Source organism: Mauremys reevesii, linkage group 20, assembly GCF_016161935.1.
Source record: "Mauremys reevesii isolate NIE-2019 linkage group 20, ASM1616193v1, whole genome shotgun sequence".
NCBI lineage: Eukaryota > Metazoa > Chordata > Testudines > Geoemydidae > Mauremys > Mauremys reevesii.
Genome location: NC_052642.1, coordinates 20,497,268 through 20,517,671, shown reverse-complemented (window position 1 = coordinate 20,517,671; position 20,404 = coordinate 20,497,268). Strand labels below are relative to the sequence as shown.

The 20,404-nt window shown below is 49.4% G+C and overlaps 1 protein-coding gene across 2 annotated transcripts in view; it reads left to right on the top strand.

The window, feature by feature from the left end:
• The window catches only part of DOC2B (double C2 domain beta), a 159,779-nt gene that overhangs the window by 71,432 nt on the left and 67,943 nt on the right, over positions 1 to 20,404 (top strand). For both annotated transcript variants that reach the window (XM_039508366.1, XM_039508364.1), the window contains one exon: positions 13,650 to 13,724. In XM_039508366.1, the coding sequence (XP_039364300.1) occupies positions 13,650 to 13,724 (75 nt within the window). The remainder of the gene's footprint in view (positions 1 to 13,649; positions 13,725 to 20,404) is intronic.

Below are 20,404 nucleotides of genomic sequence, written 5' to 3'. Positions count from 1 at the left end.
GTTTCACAGTTTCATACAGGCCAGGACATGTATTTACCTGTCATCTTTCTAAAACCTCATAAATGGGAGGAGGAGCGGCAGCCAACAGGATGAAAGGTCGTCCAGTGTCCGCTCAGAGAATTTCATCCTGGATCACTGTCTGTATCCGCTGCTGCTATGATCTGGCGAAAGTGTCTCCACCTGCCCACTGGTGGTTGTGACTGCCCATTCAACTAGCGCACAAGCCTCCTTGGCAGCTTTCCTGGTCCAGGTGCCGATCCAGGACATCTGCAGGGCCACTACCTGGTCTTCCATCCACACGTTTACGTCTTGCTATGCACTTACCCAGCAGGCCTGAGACTATGCTGACTTCGGCAGAGCAGTGTTGCAAGCTTCATGACCGTGAACTCTGAGCCCACCTCCGAGGATACTGCTTGAGAGAATGGAATCGACATGAGCACGCACCTGAAGAAGAAAAAACGGTTAACTCACCTTTCCTAGCTGTTGTTCTTCGATATGTGTTGCTCATGTCCATTCCATTATCCCCCCTTCTACCCCTCAGTCAGAGTTGCCAGCAAGAAGTAACTGAGAGGGCGTAGGGCCGGCGGGACCTAATATACCGACGCATGAGCACGGCACTCAAGAGGGCACCAATGCAGACCCTATGGATACCGCTAAGGCAAAAATCTCCAATGACTGTGCATGTGGGTGCGCACACACCAAACTCCAGCACTTCCAGGCGGTGAAGAATGGGTGTTTAGTCAGGAGAAGCAGCATGTCTTGGAGTCAGGAACTCCTGTCTTCCAGTCCTGCTCTTGTTGCTGGTTTGCAGTGTCACTTTAGGTGCCTAAAGCTGGGTTCCTAAATCCACGAGTGGCTTCATTTTTCAGAGCTGCTGTGCACAGTAGGAAGCTGGGGGTCCTCAGTTCCTTTTGAAACTAGGCCTGTTGTTTATGTGCCTGATGTTTGGGCACCCGCATTTGAACATTTGAGCCTTCCCAATTCCTGACCTCAGTTCCCCAGCTGTTGAATGGGGAGAACAGCACTCCCCCACCTCGCACGGATTTTGTGCAAAGGAATTCCAGTTTGTAAAAGAGCTTTGAAAATGCAAAGCGCTTTCTGAGTGCTGAGCATGACTCTGAATGTATTAGCAGAGGGCGTTGGAGGATGGAGGCAGTAAAAGAGCTGGGTTGAGAGGGCAAGGACTGCGCTCAGCCCACATCTGTCTGTTGATGTTAGAGGATGAGTCACTCACCAGCAGGGGAGACCAAGTGATCCAGTGAGAAGGATGCATACCCAGCAAGGTTACACCTCCAGGATTAACCCTGAATGGTTTTCCCCCATATAATCATCTACCATCTTGGTAATTTGTTTAACAGGTACAATGAGTTTGTTACATTGACCTCACTGTATCCCCTGCAGGCAATAATATTGAACCTGTGGGTTGCAGGTCAGTGGGAGAAACACTGTATTATCTATAGCATGCGATTACTGCTTCTGTCTCTAAACCACGTGCACTTGTATAGAGCCAGATTCTGATCTGTTCTACCAGTGTAAAGGCAGAGCAAATGCACCTGTTTCTATAGAATCACTCTAGATTTACATCACTGTGACTGAGCTCAGAATCCATTCCATAGGGATGGCGGAAATTAAAGACTTTAGGAGCAAAAGGGATATCCAGTGTCCCCCACCAGAGCAAGAGCAGGATCGCGTCTAAATATAAAGATTTTGCCATCTACCTTCGACCAGTGTTAATATGCAGGTGGCCTTCTCAGACGCGAAAAGGGCAAGGTGCCCACAGTGGCCTAGGGCTAATGGAATTCTATCTCCGGATCACCTTCCCTCAACCTTTTCTTTCACACGTCAGGCACATTTGAATTCAGATGCATCGCTGCTACGTGTGGATCGATATGAAAATAAATCACGTTGATATACGAGCCTGTTTCTGGAATCCATTAGCAACAGATTTTTATCTCCTTGGAGTAAGGGACTCTTTCTCCCCTTGCGGAACTGTTGTGCATTCACTTCACTTTTTTGTGGGTACCAGAATGGACAACTCACAGTGGCTACCCCCACCCCCGAGGCTGCACTGTGATGTGCATCAATAAACCTGCCATGCTAGATCAGATAATTCTATTGGCAAAAAGTCCTATAGAAGTTAAATAGCAATGTGAACTTTTCTACAGTATCTTTTAACCATTCCAGAGAAATTAATAGGAAATTGTACCTCACTATATGATTCCATAGGGCTCGTTCAGATAACCTATTGAAAGGATGTAATTTTATGTTACTTTCTATAGGAATTTAGAACCATCCTGTAGAATATAACTGAGAATTATATCCCTACTATAGAAATTCTGTCGGGTGGCTCAGATAACCAGCAGAAAAGATATAGTTCTATGTTAAATTCTATACAGCCCTATTGGTTTCATTGCTATTAAATGCCATAGAATTTTTTCTTAAGAGCTGGCCTTTCTAGTCTTGCTTCTCCTCTAGGACAGTGGTCATTGTCTTGATGCTTCAGAGGGAGACTCATCCATCCCCATTATGAACCATGTTAATTCTGCCGTGCTGGAGAAGAGATTGAATTCCTTCCTGACCTTTGCAGCCCAGCAGCTCACACCCTGAAGCACGAGCTCTGATGATGAACCTTATCTTAGCATGAATAGCCACAGATGTTCTTGATGGTTATAAAAATTATCTCCAGCTTTTTCTCGATGCTCAGTAGGGTTACTGTGGTTTGCTTAAGCGGATGGGACTGTTCCATTTGATGAGGCACCAAATCCTGTTCCTATATTTTCAGATAAGGTTATTATGAAACACGTTTATCAGCAGAAAAAGCAGATCCAAACAGCTGCACTTTCCTTAAATAGATGCCAAGGTTTGTGCCAGCAAAGAGTTTTTCATTCATTCACTTTTATCTCAGTAGGATCCATCTTCTCATGGCTGCCTCTTCATTGGTTCCACCTTCAGTTACCCCAGTGTAAATTCAGTGAGAGTCGCTCTGAATTCACACTAGGTAACTGAGAGCAGAATGTGCTCCCCTGCGTACAGACTCCAGTCAGTGTTTGGTGAGGAGAGGGTTAACACACAGTCTCCTTGAATAGAGGAAAGACCATATGAGCCCAGCTGTAGTGAATCAGGCAATTGCCTTAGCACTGGCTTGTAGGGAAGAGGCAATGCTTGCTGGAAAAATCCTTTTTTCAGTCAGCTCAGACCTTGGCTGTATAAAGTTGGCTCCTTTCATTGAGTAAGAGGCTGTAGGGAGCCTTTTGAACTCAGAAGTGCAGAGACCTGAATTGTGATATTCTGTGTCATTTTGAGCAGGCCCCGTAAAAGTCTGGTAATATCATTTGATTGGACGTCAAGCTCCTGGGATATTGATACTGCCCCCAGCCAAGGCTTGTCACATTATGGTGACTTTCCATCTTTGGCGGCTGCAGGCTCAGCATGCTCACTCCAGAATGACATGCAAGGGGCAACCCTCACTACAAGTGAAGAGAAATAGCCAGGAAAACCATTAGGGATGATTTCACTCCAAGGTAAGACTCCGTGGCCGGATGTTTCCTTTATTAAAGTGCACAGTGCATCCTCGTGCAGAACTACATTTGGAACTGGAGTTGGTAGCGCTGCAGAACCCATGCTGGCCATACAAAGGAAACGTGGTCTAATGAATAGAGCCCAGCAGCCTCTCATTTTCATGTTGTCGGGCAGTGGGGTCCATGCAGGGAAGGCCCCATTACCTAGCAGCCAAAGCAGAGGACTAGGAATTGGGAGTGTTGTGTCCTGTTCCCAGCTCTGCCGCTGACCCCCCTGGGCAGGGGTGGCAGGTTTGTAGAAATTTTGGTGGTGCCCAGAACCTGCCAAAGACTCTGGGAGGGAGTTTGGGTTGGGGGAGGATGTCTGGGGTGCAGACCTTGGGCTGGGGCAGAGGATTGGGGTGCAGGCTCTGGGAGGGAGTTTGGGTGCAGAAGGGGTGAGAGCTTGGGCTCTGGGAGGGAGTTTGGGTGGGGGAGGGGGCCTGGGGTGCAGGCCCCGGGCTGGGGCAGGGGGTGAGTGCGCAGGAGGGGGTGAAGGGTGCAGGATCTGGGAGGGAGTTTAGGGGTGGGAGGGAGTGTGGAGGGAGGGGGTGCAGGGGTGAGGGCTGTGGGGTATGGGAGGGGGCTCAGGGCTCAGAGCTGGGGCAGAGGTTTGGTGTGTGGGGGAATGAGGGCTCTGGCTGGGGCTGAGTTGGGGGTACAGGCAGGCTGCCCCGGGGCTGGAGCCAGAGAGGAGGACTCACCCCCGCCCCCACCCCTGGCAGCACACTCACCCCCACCACTGTCATTGCACGTGCTCCTAGGGCCCCTCTTGGGTCCAGGATGCCCCCTCGCCTTCCCTGTGGTGGGTGCCGGGGGGGGGCATCACATGTGCGCCGCCTCCCCTGCTGCTGCCCCTCCTTGGGGGTGGGGCGGTGATTGCGGGCTGTGGGGGCCCCTGTGCTGGTGGAGGATCCTGCCAGAGAAGGGAAGGGTCCAAGGCGGAAGGGCAGGGTAAGGGCAGCCTGCCCTGCCACTAGTGGATGGGGGGGCACTAGGACCCTGTGGCAACAGTTGATGCCGGGAGCCAGCAGAGCAGAGTCAGCCTGGAGCTGCAGGGGAGAGGTAGGGGCTCTGGGACCCCGGGGAGGTGCTTGGGGGCAGCAAGTGGGGGTCGGGGGACACTTGGGGGAGGTGCGTTGGGGTGGCAGGTGGTGCCGGTGGAGAGACCCAGCTCCAAACATTGGTGGTGCTGGGCCCTGAATATTGCTGGATCCTGGGCATCACGGGCCCATACAACTCCCCGCCCCTGCCACTGAGTGACCTTGAGCATCCATTGAAGTATGTGGATGGCCAGGACTTCTGGAAACCAGGCTCTTAAACCCTCTGAGCTTCCGTTGTTAGTATGTCTCCCTTACGTATGGGGGTGATAATTCATACCCCCGCCTTACACTGCCGTAAGATCCTCTGACGGGAAGGGCCAGGAGTATGGCCAGATCTCTAAGGCATTCTAGGGACCTGGTGTGGTAACTTGACTAACGGCAGGAGCCCTCAGGCTCTGAGACAGAGGTTGCTAGGCTGCCTCTTAACTGCACAGAGAGTGCTCACCGGAAACTACCTCGTGTGCGTGTCAAGGGTGGTGGAATCGATCTGTCTCCTGTGATTTCTATACAATTCTAACGGGGACTTAATAGACAGGCTGATTAGTGCTGCTTGTAATTAAGTGCTATTGATCTGCCGTGAGCTATGTGTCGCGGGTGCAGGGAGAAATTGGCAGTGGCTAGAATACAGTGGGGCCGTCGATCTCTGAAAAGTTGTGGTGCGTTTTTTTGCAGTTGGAAAATGAATCTTTTTCAGGTTAATTCCTCGTGGCCTGGCAAGGAGCATGGTAGATCACATTGTTATATTCTTCTGGGCTTGAATGGATTTGAGTTCTCATGAAACCGGGGATGGATCCAATTCCTGTTGAAGCCAATGGGAAACTGCATTAAAGCCCATGGGAGTTTGTCCATTGACGTGTAAAAAGGAGATTGAATCTGAATCTCCATGCTGGTTTAAAAGGTCAACACATCTTGCAGGCCCCAACTTCTGCTATTCCTGTCCTACGTCTTTTTCCCGAGCAGACGCGATAGTCACACCAAATAGTGCATTGACCTTGTGATGCATGACAAAGGGGCCCGGGAGGAGGTCAAACATGTTTTCACGTGTTGACCTTCTAAACCAGCATGGAGTCTCAGACTCCGAGACGTGAAAGCTGCCTCAGTGACCCACTCCCACCTGCTATCCCCCAATGAGGGCAGTTACCATTTAACTTTTCCTCCTCCCGAGAAAGCCTGTTTTAATACTGCAAATCTAAATGACGTCACGCACCGTTTGCCTTGGAAGGTGTTCTGCTGATTGGATTGCATCTCTTAAACACTGACCTGCCTCAGCTGAGTCTGCACTTCACTGTGGGGATGCAGAGCTGGGCAAGGCACGTTCGTGTTGGGTTTGCTTCAAGTTAATCACTTTGGGAAACTGAGCAGCCCAGATTGCAAGCTCCATTCCAGCAGGAACTGACCCCAGATCTGCCAATCCCTGTCCAGAGCCCTAAGCTCCAGACTCGACTTCTACCTCTAGCTTTCCTAAGGCTTTGTTGCTCCAGAGGTGGGGCAGTGGGAACTGGGATGCCACCCGAGAGCTTTCATTGTGGCACTGCTTTGGGTCTCTCTGAAGGCAAGATTCTGCCATGAGGGTATGGATGGGCGGCGTTCTCACCTAGCACAGCAGCCGGCCCTGCTGGGTGGTGTGTGCGGGATGGACACAGCTCTATCCAAGGCCACTAGAGCATTTGCTGGGAGCAGGAACTGTGCTCCCCAGTGAGGTTCTGGCCAGCCCTTGTGCCAGGCTCAGGAAGGTGGGGGGACTCTCTGTGCTTTCTCTCCTGCCCCATGCACAGAGGCTGCCCAGAATCATCTAGCCTTGAATGGGGGTGGAGCTAAGGCTTCTGGTGGGTGCTGTTTGTCCCGAGGGCTGGATGCACATTGGCCCAAGCTTCGGAGGGAGCATTAGGGAGCTGGGGGTATTTGAGGCCAGCTGGGAGGGGACTCACTGGAGGAGAGGGGAATACAGCAGACATGAATTGCAGCTGCTGGGCTGTACCAAGGGCTTGTCTATTTCATGCTAAAATTAGCCAGACCATGTGCCTAAATCACATCAAACGGTTTGGGAGGGAGAGAGGAACAACATCGGGAGCTTCTGACCATTTTCCAAGCCGCTGTCACTCCACTTTCCTGGCTGCATCTGTTTAAAAAGCCCTTAATAGCCTTCTCCGAAGGTAATTTAATTGAAATGAATCAGTGGGTGAATTACGAAGTGGCTTGTCTTCCTCCATCTATCTTCATGGGGGATTCGCTCATTTACTTCTTTATTTGCAGGCTGGCATGACGGGCAAGTGCAAAGGACCTTGCAGGGGGAGGCTGTGAGCAAGGCTGGCCCCTGACCCCCAGGGCTGGGACTGTCAGTATGGGGGATCCCCCTTGAGAGCAGGAGGAGCATGTTGTCTAGTGATAAAAGCCAAGCACCAGAAATCAAAGCTCCTGAACTTTGGGCTGGTCCAAAACTCTGACTGAATTCAGCAGGCTACAGCTCAGGCCCTCTGTTCTCGACAATGCCAGTGGTTTGCTGGGTGACTTCTTCCCTCCCTGCCTGCTGTTGGAGTTCTCCTGAGATAGGGTGACCAGATGTCCGGATATTTAGGCATTTGTCCCCCCCCCCCCCCCCATGTGTCTTGATATTTTCTTCCTCTCATCTGGTCATCCTACCCCTGAGATCTCTTTCACTCGGTTCCCCAAGCGTTTGGTCCGACTTGAGTCTTGTTGCTCAGGTTCCTTTATTTGGCATACAGCAAGCTAGGCGGAGTTCATCAGTGGGTATAGGGCAGGGGTCGGCAACCTTTCAGAAGTGCTGTGCCGAGTCTTCATTCACTCTGATTTAAGGTTTCGCGTTCCAGTAATAATTTTAACGTTTTTAGAAGGTCTCTTTCTATGTCTATAATATATAACTAAACTATTGTTGTATGTAAAGTAAATACGTTTTTTTACATGTTTAAGAAGCTTCATTTAAAATTAAATGCAGAGCTGCCCAGACTGGTGGCCAGGACCTGGGCAGTGCCACTGAAAATCAGCTTGTGTGCCGCCTTTGGCACGTGTGCCATAGGTTGCCTACCCCTGTTATAGGGTATAGCACACATTCAGAGTTACACAGCAGACCTCTTCCTTTATCTACATTGACGCGTTACATTGCATTTCCCATAGATTGCATGACACATTTTGGGATTGGCTTGATCATTTTGTAGGAACCAATCCTTGTACAGTGTGCTCTGTCCATGCATGACTTACTCTTTATCTCCGCTTTGCATTCCTGACTTATCTTGTCCATTGTGAACAGTTCCCCGGGGGTTCCCCCCTTATCTTCACTAGTACAGACATTCTCTTTCCAGCCTGCTGCTCCATTTACCTCCTTAATCCCGGCTCCCAAGAAATGAGCCTGAGCCCTGTGTCAAGCTAGGCCTACCCCTGCATTAGCCAGTCTGTGAAATGGGGATAATGCTGCGCCCAGTCTCACAGGGGCTTTTAGTGTTTGGGAAAGGGTTTAGGACCCTTGGTTGATGGGAACAATCTGTGCACGGCAGGGTTCTTTCCCTTCTGTATTTTATTACCTAGTATAAATGGGGGAGCAACTGCTGTCAGGTGACAAACACCAATGTTACCTCCCATCACCAAGGTAACTCCATTGTCTTCAGCATAGCAGCTCCTGATTGACAGGGGCAAGTGGGGGCAGAATCAGGCCATTGTCTTCATTAGCACAGTACTTCATGCATAAGTAGCAAACTTCTCTGTTTAAGACGCGGGGTTAAGGAGACGAGATTATGGCTTCCATTACCTGTTTTGCAGTAGCACTGGGAGGCCAGGGCCCCATTGTGCCAGGTGCTGCACTACACTCATGCCATTTTGTACCTCAGTCGCCTTCATTCAAGAGGATTGGGGATAAAGCCATATTTTCTCTCTCCTCTTGCAGCTGAATTCTCAGCAAGTTACCAGGATCCCAGTTGAAACCAGCATGGGGTAGCCATGGTATGTTGTTATAGGTTGGTCTTCCAAATTGGCCTACAAACTCGTGAATTTGGATTCCCTTTTCTGTGCTCCTGAGCAGCTGCTCCTAGGCTTTAAGTTGCAAATCCTTCAGGACCGATATTGTCTCACACCTGTGTTTGTGCATGCCCTGTGCCAGGGAGCCCTGATCCCAACTGGAGTGTTTGGAAGCTCCCGCAAAATAAATATTTTCTACTGCTGCTTCCATCTCCTGACAGAGAGCAACCGAGCTGGGGGGGAATTGTGTGTTCGAGAAGGAGGATTTTTGTATTTGATGGGGAAGAGAATGGGAATTGATGGATTTAACAGTGGGTTGGGTTAATGCAAATGAGGTGATGCATATTCATAAAATAGGATCATTGCATTGTTTGCAAAAAGTGTCTAGCCCTGCAGCCATTAGGTGTAACAGTAACAGCTTTGTGGGTTTGAGCTTGCACGCATCACAAACATCACTGGTTGCTCTCTAGTTCCCCCCAAGCTTTATAAATACTGCAGAGAGAATGCTTCTGCCCTCCATCCCCAGCTCTGAATCTTGTCTGCTACAGTGTGTTGTCAATAAAGATCAGTGCTGGCTCAAGGTCTCTCCTGCAGCCCTCTGCTTGGAATAAACAGTCTTATATACCTCCCTAATTATAACCCCATGGATTTGCTTGGTAATGAAATGTCAGAGGCTGAAGAAAATGGTGAGTTTGGTTTACGAGGTGGATTATGGCGTCTTCTTGCTCTGCTGAGTTCACATTTGACAGGTTGAATGGTGACAAAGTGGGAGAGGGAATATCTTTTATTGGACCAACTTCTGTTGGTGAAGAGACAAGCTTTTGTGCTGCACAGAACTGTTGTTCAGGTGAACCAGTAACGCGTGCTGTCTGAGATTGGAGATTCCCCTATCTTATCCCACTCCAGTTTGGTCTCTCCCATCCTGTCCTTTATTATTAGCAGCTGAGATTGGGGCACCGTTGTGCTAGGTGCTGCACAAACACACACAGCTTGGTTACACAGGAAAGTTGTTGCAGTGGTATAAGTGAAGATGTGAATTTGAACCTATTTTAGTTAAACTGGTTCAACCCTCAGTGTGGATGCTCTTATTTTGGTTTGAGTGGCTTTTCTCAGTTTAACTTAAAACCTGTTCCCAATTGGCTTTTCCTTAAGTTGACAAAGAACAAGTTTAAACTAAACCAAAGTAGGCCACTCTTAAGCCAAAATTAAACTGTTGCAAGTTTGTGTGTAGACAAAGCTACAGAGAGACATTCCTTTCCCCAAAGCGCTTACACTCTCTAAATAGACAAGACAGACAAAGGGTGGGAGAGGAAACAGAGGGAAAGAAAACCCAGCTCTCCTAATTCCCAAGCCAGTGCCCTACCAACTAGACCATGCTGCCCCCTGTTATTTTCTTCTTGACTCCGTAGGGTCAGATCGTTGACGGATGTACATTGGCATAGAGCCACTGAGGCTAAGCCAGTTTGTACTAGCTGAAGATCTGGCCCCAGGTTTTACAATAGAGGAGATCTGCAGTTCTGTGGTGCATTGTGTGCCTAGCTCCAGAGCTGGGAAGCTTATCAGGTGTTGGCTCCATAACTAATGTAATCGCCTTTCTCCAGTGGTTCTTTTTCATTTTGTTCCTCACTTGCTGGGTCCAGGAGATTAATTGAAATGCAACATTGTTAAAGCAAATCCATTTAGCCTGCGTTCACCACTGATATTTTCATCCCTTCAGCTGGCGGTTGTATGGCTCTGATTTAGAAGCAAAATTCACTTTTCTGCAGACCAGAAAGCTGTTTCGACTCACTCCCTGTAGGGCAGAGCACTGATGTTTCTCTTTTAATAGCCTTCTGTGATGGAGAGAGGTCTGCACGCACCAAGCCCATAAGAAGCATCATATTCCTTGCAAGAACCCTCAGACCAGAGACAGCCGGAACTCTTGCTCTGCAAATCCAGGATATGTGAGAATAAAGACACCCCCGCCCTCCCGAGGTCATGCACAAAGTGTGGAGCTGGGTAGATTATTCGTTGTGGCTATTGTATCCCAATGATTTAGCTCAATGTTTCCGCTTTGAGTTATCCACAAGCAGGCTTTGATCTCTACAAACCTATTCATTGTGTGCAATCACTTGACCAGCGGTTGATGTGAATATGTTTCTGCCAGTGGGTTGTCTGGCAGTGGTTTGCTCTGATTAATCTTGGACAATACATACTTTGTCATGCAGGGGGTCTGATGGGTTACTGGGTCACAAGGTATGTTTTCTGCTCCCTGACTGGATGGTGGGAGGAGAATGAACTGGTGAATACCCTGAGCTGTGTGCAGTTATCAAATAGTTCCTCCAAAGCTGTTAGTGTGTGGGCAGAAGCCATGCGCTCCAACGTTTGTGAAGAGTAATGAAGAAGAACTCACCATGCTCAGATGGTCCCTAATGCTGTTGGCAGTATCCGCCCGTCTCCAGCCCCTGCCCCATATTCAGCTTTCCAGCAAATGCCTGTTACAGGGTCAATGGGGTTTGCAGTATGGCAGGTGGTTGGGGGTTTTACTCCGTGTTCATGATCTGCTTCCTCTGCACTTCCAAAGGTCACTGCTGACCTTTGCTGTTCTGCAGTTGGTTGGATGCCCAGGTGGCTTTGGGGAATACAGGACCATCTGGACTGCACAGCCCAGCAAGGAGCCTGTCTGGGGCAAGTGAGCAGAGTGGGGAAACCAAATAAGAGAGTAGCCTGAGAGAGGGGTGCTTCCATGGGGCATTCCAGCTCAGGAGGGGAAGCTCCCTGGAATGAACAGGGATGGTGTATAAGACCCGGAAGGGGACCCGGTATCAGGGAAGGACCTAGGTAACCTCCATGGGTAGCTGCGTTGCTGATGTCAGGACTAGTGAGGCTTCCGGGGAGAGCGGGAGAATGTACCCATGCTCTCTCCTGGTCAGAGATAATGGGCTTTGTTCATCCCTCTGTTGGCACAGGGGCTGAAGGGAGGCCGATTGGTGCCTGTGCTCTTCGGCGGCTGCAGTGCCTGCTGTGACCATGAGCAAAGGGCCTGAAGGGTGAACATTGCAGACAGCCAGGAGAAGGAGCGAGCGGACAGGAGGAAGTCCTGGCAGGAAAAGGCGAGGGAGACTCACCAGGACTAATAGGGCTTCTCCAGCAGCAAACCCAGATGTGGCAGACTCTTGTGGACCTGCAGGTTCAGCTATTGTGGGCGCACCGCCCTTTGCAGTCCACGGAGAACTCCATTGCAGCACCTCTCAACACCCCCTTCAACATTCCACATGGCCTCCGGGGCCACATCCCTGCCTGTCCCACTCCACCCGAGGGGACGTTAAGGGCAACCACTGCTTCACATACACTGACCTGTGAGACCCACGGTTGCTAGATGTGTAGGTAAAATGGACAGGAATGTTCTTTCCCTTTGTTAAGTTCTCTTTCATTAATTTACTGAGTTTTTAATGTATTTGCCTTTAAATTGCACAGATTTTTCTTTGTGCTGGTTTTGTTACTGAATAAAATTCTATTTAGAAAATAACTCTTCTTTATTAGCTCCCAACATATGCTGCGGAGTGCCTGGCAGTTCTGAAAGCACCCACTTATTTGTTACTGTACAGTGTGACACAACTCACAGGATCGGTGACAAACACAGTGTCACCATCAGTGTACAGCACACACCGCAAAATTAACAAGATCACTGAGAGTGTTCTATTCACAGATGTACACCAAGCGCCACACAATTCCTAACAGGCCCCCGAACAGCAGGGCCGGGTAGAGCACAGTGCACCACAACGCGTTACTGTGGCTCACTGTCCCGTGTTCTTTCAAAGCCTCCCTGAGCTCTCTAGCTCCGTGTTGAGATCTTCTCATAGCCCTTGTGTCTAGCTGTTCAAACTCAGCAGGCAATTGCCCTTCACCCCAGTGGCAGCTTCTCCCCACTTTGCGTCACAGATGTTATGCAGGACACAGCAGGCAGTTATAACCATTGGAATGTTTTTTTCAGTGAGATCCAGCCTCGTGAGTAATAATCCCAGCTTCCCTTCGGTCTTCCAAAAGTGTCATTCAACACCTGCTGAGCACATAGTTGAATCTTTCCTCTGTGCCGTCACAGTACCCTGAGCAATTCGTTTCTGCCCCACCATGCATTGCCAGAACTTCTCAAAAGACAGTGCACTGGATGGTGGTGGTTACACAGTGGGACACCTGCCCATAGTGCACAGCGCTGTGCATTGACACGAGCACTCCTGGCGAGTCCTTGCATCGGTGCTGTGTGTAGCCAAGCATGCATGCGCAGAAGCGATGTGCTAACTGGCGGCCTCATGCCAACACCACTGGCGTCAACCCAAATGTGTAGTGTAGGATCTGGCTTTTCTGATCACAACGGTCCCCTCTAGCCTTATAATTGATGAAGGGCTGTGAGAGGTTCATTACGTACATACTCTTTTGCCTCAGGAGTCTCACTGCAAATAAAGCGTCAGGTGGCTGAAAGCAGCTTCCTGCTTGTTTGAAGGCTGTTCTTTCCTCACACTGTGCATTAATAATGGGGATTAGATAGGTGCCATCAGCCCCTCATCGTGTGCACTGAAGTACCACCACAACAGCAGCGAGCGGTGTGTTTGCACATAAGCAATTATGAAATGGCAGAACCCTGTAATTTTATACCTCTAAAATTGCTGAGCTGAGTTACTTAACTCTTGAATTAATTGTGATTTGGGTGCCAGGATTGGCTGCTGAAGTAACAGCAGAGATGCAATACAACCAGTGCTAAGTACTGGGAGTGAAGTCTTCCAGAGGCTCTTTCTTGGTCAGAATTGCACCCTGCATTTGACTTCCGAGTGTCTGGCTTTTTGCTGCACAGCTTAGGTTCCATGGCATTGATACATTTCCATCAGTTCTGGGGAAATGACATAATTGTTAGGCGGGTATATTTGTTGATGTAGAAAATGGATTCTAAGTCACACCAAGAGGCTGCTCAGTCAGAATAGTAAAGAGCTGGCCTGTGTTGTAAGTGTTGTAACCTTTCCTGCTTTTTTTTTTTTAATCTCCTCTTCAGGGCCTGAAGCCAATGGATCATAATGGTTTGGCTGACCCATATGTCAAATTGCACTTACTCCCAGGCGCTAGTAAGGTGAGTTGTCTTTTAAATTCCATCTAAAGTCTGTGTCATGTGCGCAGTTCAGCTACACTCTTCTGCCTGCCTTGTGAAATCATAGCATATACTGTCTAGTGTATAGCAATCTATAATGCTGCTGTTGTGGGTTGGGATCTATTTTCCAGTGAAAGTTGGCTATGTAAAATAATGTGTTGTATTTTAGGGGGGAGGTTTTCAGCTAGTCTCCTTTTAACATGCATGCACAATCTGCAAGTACATCCATGTTCTAGTATTTGTTTAGCATGGATGTTGCTGTACAGTACAACAAAAGAGAGAGTCCCCAGAGTCTCTCTCCTTACAGAGAGAGGGGCTGAGATGTCACATTGATGAGTTACAGTGTAAGCAAGGGTATCAGTAGAGAGACATAGGTGAAAGGGTGCACTGATTAAATTGCATACACTCAAAATGTACTTTGACCTTTTTCATTTACTATCTTAGTGAGCATCTATGACAGAAGCACATAGGGTGATATCCTGGAACCATTGAAGTCAAACTACCCAGTCAAAACCCTCCTCCTTCCCAAAACTCAGAGAGGCCTAGCAGACTGAGCATGGGAGTTTTTACCATAGACTTTAATGGAACCAGAATTTTCATCCTTGGGGCTTAGTGCAATGTCCAGCAAAAACTACAGAGCTCAGATTTGAGTTTAGGGTGTCCCTCCTAAATGCCTACTGGGCCTAAACTCTCCAGTCAAAGAAAGAACCAGGCACAAGTTACAAGGTACAGTCAGGGCAAAAGTCTAATTGCACAAAAACGTAGTGTGATCTGGAGTTCATGGGCAATCCAAGTAGCGAGTGGAGCTGGTGGAAACAGTTTTCTGTCTGAAAATGTCATGTTGAAAAAAACAATTTGTTTTGCAAAATTCTATAGATTTCAACAAAATTTTGTTTAGAGAAAAAAGTTGGAAAAATTTCAAAAATGTCAGTGTCCCATGTTGACATTTTCAGAACAGTTTTTTTATTTTTCATTTTGAAATTGACTTTATTTATGTATATCTATATGTCTGTTTTAAATGGTCAGAATCAAAACAGGTGTCAGTTGACCTCAAACAAACAAACAAAATTGCAAATTTGTTTTGTGAAAAAAATAGATGTGACTGTTTATTTAGGAAGTACTAACAGGTTTACAAATCCTTGCCATGTAAATATCTGAAACAAAACAATAATCCTTGCACTAGTTTTTGCTTAAAGAGACACTATACAGGAATAAGCAGCAAAGAGTCCTGTGGCACCTTATAGACTAACAGACGTTTTGGAGCATGAGCTTTCGTGGGTGAATACAGGGGCGGCTCTAGGAATTTTGCCGCCCCAAGCACGGCAGGCAGGCTGCCTTCCGCGGCTTGCCTGCGGAGGGGTCCGCTGAAGCCGCGGTACCAGCGGACCCTCCGCAGGCACGCCGCCAAGGGCAGCCTGCCTGCTGCTCTCGCAGCACCGGCAGAGCGACCCCCACGGCTTGCCGCCCCAAGCACGCGCTTGGCATGCTGGGGCCTGGAGCCGCCCCTGGGTGAATACCCACTTCGTCGGATACATGTAGTGGAAATTTCCAGGGGCAGGTATATATATGCAAGCAAGAAGCAGGCTAGAGATAGTGAGGTTAGTTCAATCAAGGAGGATGAGGCCCTGTTCTAGCAGTTGAGTGAAAACCAAGGGAGGAGAAACTGGTTCTGTAATTGGCAAGCCATTCACAGTCTTTGTTTAATCCTGAGCTGATGGTGTCAAATTTGCAGATGAACTGAAGCTCAGCAGTTTCTCTTTGAAGTCTGGTCCTGAAGTTTTTTTGCTGCAGGATGGGGAATATAGTCATCAGATCTGATTTTCTTTTTCTGAGAGGCTATTAGTAGTCTAAAGTAACTAGAAATTTTGTCTTTTCATCCTGATCCAGGATGAATTTTGTTTTCAAAATCTCTAAATTTGTCATGGGGAAAGAAAATCCGTTTTTTGACCAACTCTAGTATCAAGTGCTCACTACCACCACTGAAAAGCTCTTGGCTGTTGCAACAGACGCAGACACTCTCTTTAATAAATAGGTCCCAGACATCTGGGCTTTAAAGATGATCCCTAGTACATTGAATTTCACCCATGGCTGGGAAGGTCACTAGTGAGATGCATAGATGTTATGCCTGCATAGTGACCCGCTCCATGGAGTGGCTAATGGTTGTCCATGACTGTCCTATCTTGAGTGATAGAAGTGCTCACAAGCTTCCTGGGCCCAGTAAGAAGCCTGTTGAAAACGAGCGGCTGAGTGACAGAAAAGCAGGCTGCCAGGGAAGTCACTAATACAGATGCTTATGTCTGTCATAGCTCACAACTCTCTAGAGACTCCCCTCCCTCAGCACGGAAAATCCTTCCCACAGTGAGCCTAGTGTTGTGTGCCCACTCATGCAGTGCTGGCACAATCAGCAGAGATCCTCTAGCTCACTGCTGGGGCTCAGTGGATTGAGTTCAGGAGCTCGTTGGAAAGCAGCCGGGTGTGGAAGTGTTGTAAAGCCTGTGCAAGCCAGGCAGAAAGGCGTTTCTGGAAAAACGGCTCCTTTCTCTTCTTTTGCATTTTAAGCTCCGCAGTCCATAATAAAACAGATTACAAACTGGAAGGAAAGTATTTCCATATATGTATGTTTTGAATTTGCTGGCGAGCGATGTAATTAAAGATACTTCAGTGTAGTGAGAAGTCAGTGTGACTGATGAGGTAGATGAATTTAAATATTGTGTGCATCTATATAATGAATATTAATTTCACTCTCCTTTTACACCAAAGTAATTGGGCCTTTTGGGGGAGGTATCTTTTTGTTGCAGTTGAGTTGAATTAATTCATAACTCCCAGGGCATTAGAGGGAGTTTTTACGATGGTGCATTTCCAGTTTCATTAAAGATAAGGAGAGCCATGAGCACTTTCATCAGTAGATATTATCTGTTCCTTTCATTTTTGCAAGCCCACTGATGGAATTTCTGCTGTAGGTAGTGAAGAGCAAATGGAAGTCTCTGCACATTCCTCTCCCATTTCCTGCTCCTTAGTGGCAGGGGCAAAGTGGGAGCAATGCAGCGGTCTTGAGAATGGCTGAATTTAAAAATGATGCAGCTTGCACCTAGAATAACTTGCATTCTGAGTGTCCGGTTGGCTGCAAAAAATTCATGTGCCAAAGATTTCTAGTTTGTATAAGGTGCAGTAGTAGTGTGCACTTACCCGTATGTAGGGCCTTTCATCTACACAGCTCAAAGTGCTTTGCAAAGATGATTAAGCCTCATTATGGCTATTTACGCACTGTGTAGCTGAATCAAACAGACGTTTTGGAAAGTTCAGCCCTAAATCTCTGAGAGTTAAGCCTCTAAACCCCATTACCCTTCAATGGGACGTGGGGACCTAACTTCCTAAAACCCAGCCCTAGTGACTGGCTCAAGGTCACCCAAGAAGCCAGTGGCAGAGCCAGGGGTGTAGAACCAGGAGTCTTGGCTCCCAGTTCAGTCCTCAAAGCACTGGGTCATATTAGGAACAGGTCGGAGGTTCTTCTCAAAGAGAGGGAGTTCATTATACCCCAGACGCGAACCCCTTCTCCCTCACAAGCTGTCGGGGTGCAGACAGTTTAAGGAAGAGCCAGTGTGAGATTGCAAAGGAGGATGCCTTGCCCTCCAGCAACAGAGTGGTTCTTAATCTTCTGCTTAGACAGTAGTAGAATAACCTTCCTAGTGCACCTCTGACTGGAGGACAAGATTCTTCTGGGGCGGGGGAGGGGGCCATCAGGCCTTTTCTGTGTCTGGAAACTGGGATCCTCTTGGAAAAATAACCTGAAAATAAGAGTCTGCATTAACCCTTTGTCTCCAAGGCACATTAAAATGGTGCGTGGAGGGGAAAGCTGCTTTGATCAAAGGATTGCAGCACATCGCTTGGGTAGCATCACTGGCTCTGCAGCTCCATTTACTTCTCCTCCTTTTCTGTCTTAAGCCCACCTCTTCATGCCTCCCCACCATCACAGCTGGCTGCAGCCTTGAGTCTCTCTAGGATTCTCCCCACAGCTGGGGGGCGGATACCTGCTTCTGTTCCACAAACTGCCCAACCCCCCCCCCCCCCCCCCCGACACACTCTCACACACACACACTCGGTCCCGCCACACCTTCAGCTAACTCTTCAGCTCTTGTTTTTTTTTATTTGCTGGGCCTAATTTTTGTATGTGGTGTAATGCTCCCTCGCTCTCCAGCGGGGAGGGGGGCCACTCTGCCTCGCTGTCTTGGGGTTTAGTCCGCGGCCTCAGGTCGTACCGGCAGGGTCAGGCCATAAGAAGTCTAGAGCCCTGGGCCAGTCTGACAGAGGCAAACACACAACAGTAGCCTGGGCCCTTTGTCCCTGCCCCTGGGCGGGACAGCGCCCTGGGTAGACTCCAGTTCGTAGCCCTGCAGTAGGGCTGACAGCAAGGCAGCACAGGCAGCCAGCAGATGCGCCGAGTCAATAAGCTCTAGCCCTTTGGGGCCAGGCAGAGCAGGGGGTAGGCTTTAGCCTGGGCTTGTGGGCTCAGGCAGCCAGCAAACAGCCCCAGTCAATTAGCCATCACCCTTTAGGGCGGGGCAGAGCAGGGGGCAGGCTTTAGCCTCAGCTGGGAGCTCAGGCAGCCAGTCTCGGGGCCCTGAAAGGGGTTTGTGCCCCCAGCAGACAGGCTAGGGTGCTAGCAGGGGGGTTCACAGGGCACAGGCCTCCTGGTCTAAGGTGGAGAGTCGGCCACCCTGGGATTAGGGTGGCAGGGGGACACGGGCCCGCCCTACTTCACCGTGTTCCAGCCCAGGGCCCGAGCAGTGGCAGAGTGCTCTCCCACTGGGTCGGCGGGGATCCAGCCACAACATGCTAACTGAGACACGTGGTCAGCCCTGTAGCCGGCCAATCGTCAGCTGCCCTGGGCTACTTCCTACCTCCCTGGGGTTTGGTTCCTCAGTTTCCTTGGGGTATTCAGCCAGTGGTAGTCCTGGCAACTCCTCGTCTGTGTTCGTCTCCTCTGGGGGCAGGGTGCGGCAGAGTGCAGGTTCCACTCCTGGGTGCCGCAGCAAGGCAGAGGTGTCTGTTGGCCCTGCCCGGCTACCTCCGGCCACCTTTGCCCACCAAAGGGAGTGTAGTGCTCCCTCACTCTCCAGTCCAGAGGGAGGCCACTCTGCCTCGTGGCCACCTAGGTCTGGCATCTGGATGTAGGTTCTCCACTAGCAGTTGGCTGGCATCACATTTAGGGGCTAAACTGGGCATCTACATGTAGGTATTCCAATACCAGTAGGTTGCAAAGAGCATTTAGGTGTGTCAGTACCAGTCCTCGGTTCCCAGGGGCCTGCTTCAGGGCCCAGGTGTGAGATTGGGGTGCCCAGGTATGCGCCCTGCTCTGTAACTGTGTTTCTGCACGTGGGGGGGACTGCGTTGCTATGAAAGGTGCTGGGCAGAATTAAAGCTGCTGTGTTTATATTTTGGAGGTGGGAGCAGCAAGCAGAAAAAGTGACCCAAATAGGAACTTGAAGGTGGGGAAAAAGGGAACTTCCATTACCCTCACCCAACCACCCCTGGCATGTCTACGTTAGATTCTCCCTGTGCAGACAGGCAGAGTAACAGCCACACTGCTATGTGGGCTGGCTTGCCCTGCTCTCCATAAAGCAAACCTCTTCCGAATCTTTTGTACAACTGCTGTGGGAGGTGAACCGGAAACCCCTGGCTTGAACCAAACAAACCAGGATTAGTTATGGGCTAGGGCTTAACAGCAGGGCACCTTTTAGCCGCTGGGCGATGAGTGATGACTGGCAGATTTCCCCTGGCTCTTGCTGATCTTGGTTTCCTTGATGAATTAGTAATGTGTTGGCTCACAGCAGGTCAGGGGAGGGTTGTGGCACCGTGGAACAGCCAGCGCTGGCTCTCCAGGACTGGTCTGATGCTTAGCATGTCGCCCATGCTGTTGTCACCTCTCCTGGTTACTGTGTTCTCTGCAGCTTCTTCCAGGTCTGCAGGAGGAAACACTGCTATTTGTTGTCTAAGTATCACTGTGCTTGGGGGCTAGTGATGTGTCTGTCACCATCTGATATCCAAAAAGCATCTCCCTAGCACCTGAGCCTGGGAAGGGCTCACTGGAAACCCAGCTCATTACAAACAGATGCCCCCATCCGTCCCATCCTGCGTGGCTTTTCTTTTTTCCCTTTCTCCTCTCTTCCTGCAGTTGGGAGGGTGCATGTAAATGCCTCCAGTGCAGCAGCTCTCAGAATGGAAGCCACAGGGCCACGCTGGTGATGCACAGAGCTGGCTGGGCGTGTGGTGCTGGCTCCGCTTTGACTCTGGCTGCTCACTTGCATTCAGAGAAGCTTCACAAAGGCATGGGAAAGATCTCCTGATGTTACTCTGCCATGCAAGCAGCTGCGCAGTGAGGTGGGATTGTGGCAGAGAGAGGCGTGGTCTGCACAGTGGAGAATAAAGGTGGGCCCAGGCCATTGTGGCTGGCATGCAAGACAACCTCTCTGTTACGGTGCGTGGAGAGTCTGAGACAACTTGCTCTAGCAGATCAGACCTCCCAAGGCAAGCCAGCTAGCTAGCCGAGAGATCACTAACTAGGTGTCGGAGGTGCCCTGGGAGGAGCCTGCCTATGCATGTGGATGGTATAGTGTTTAGTAAGTGCTTGGGAGAGAAGGCACAGCAGTTATTCACTGTCTACT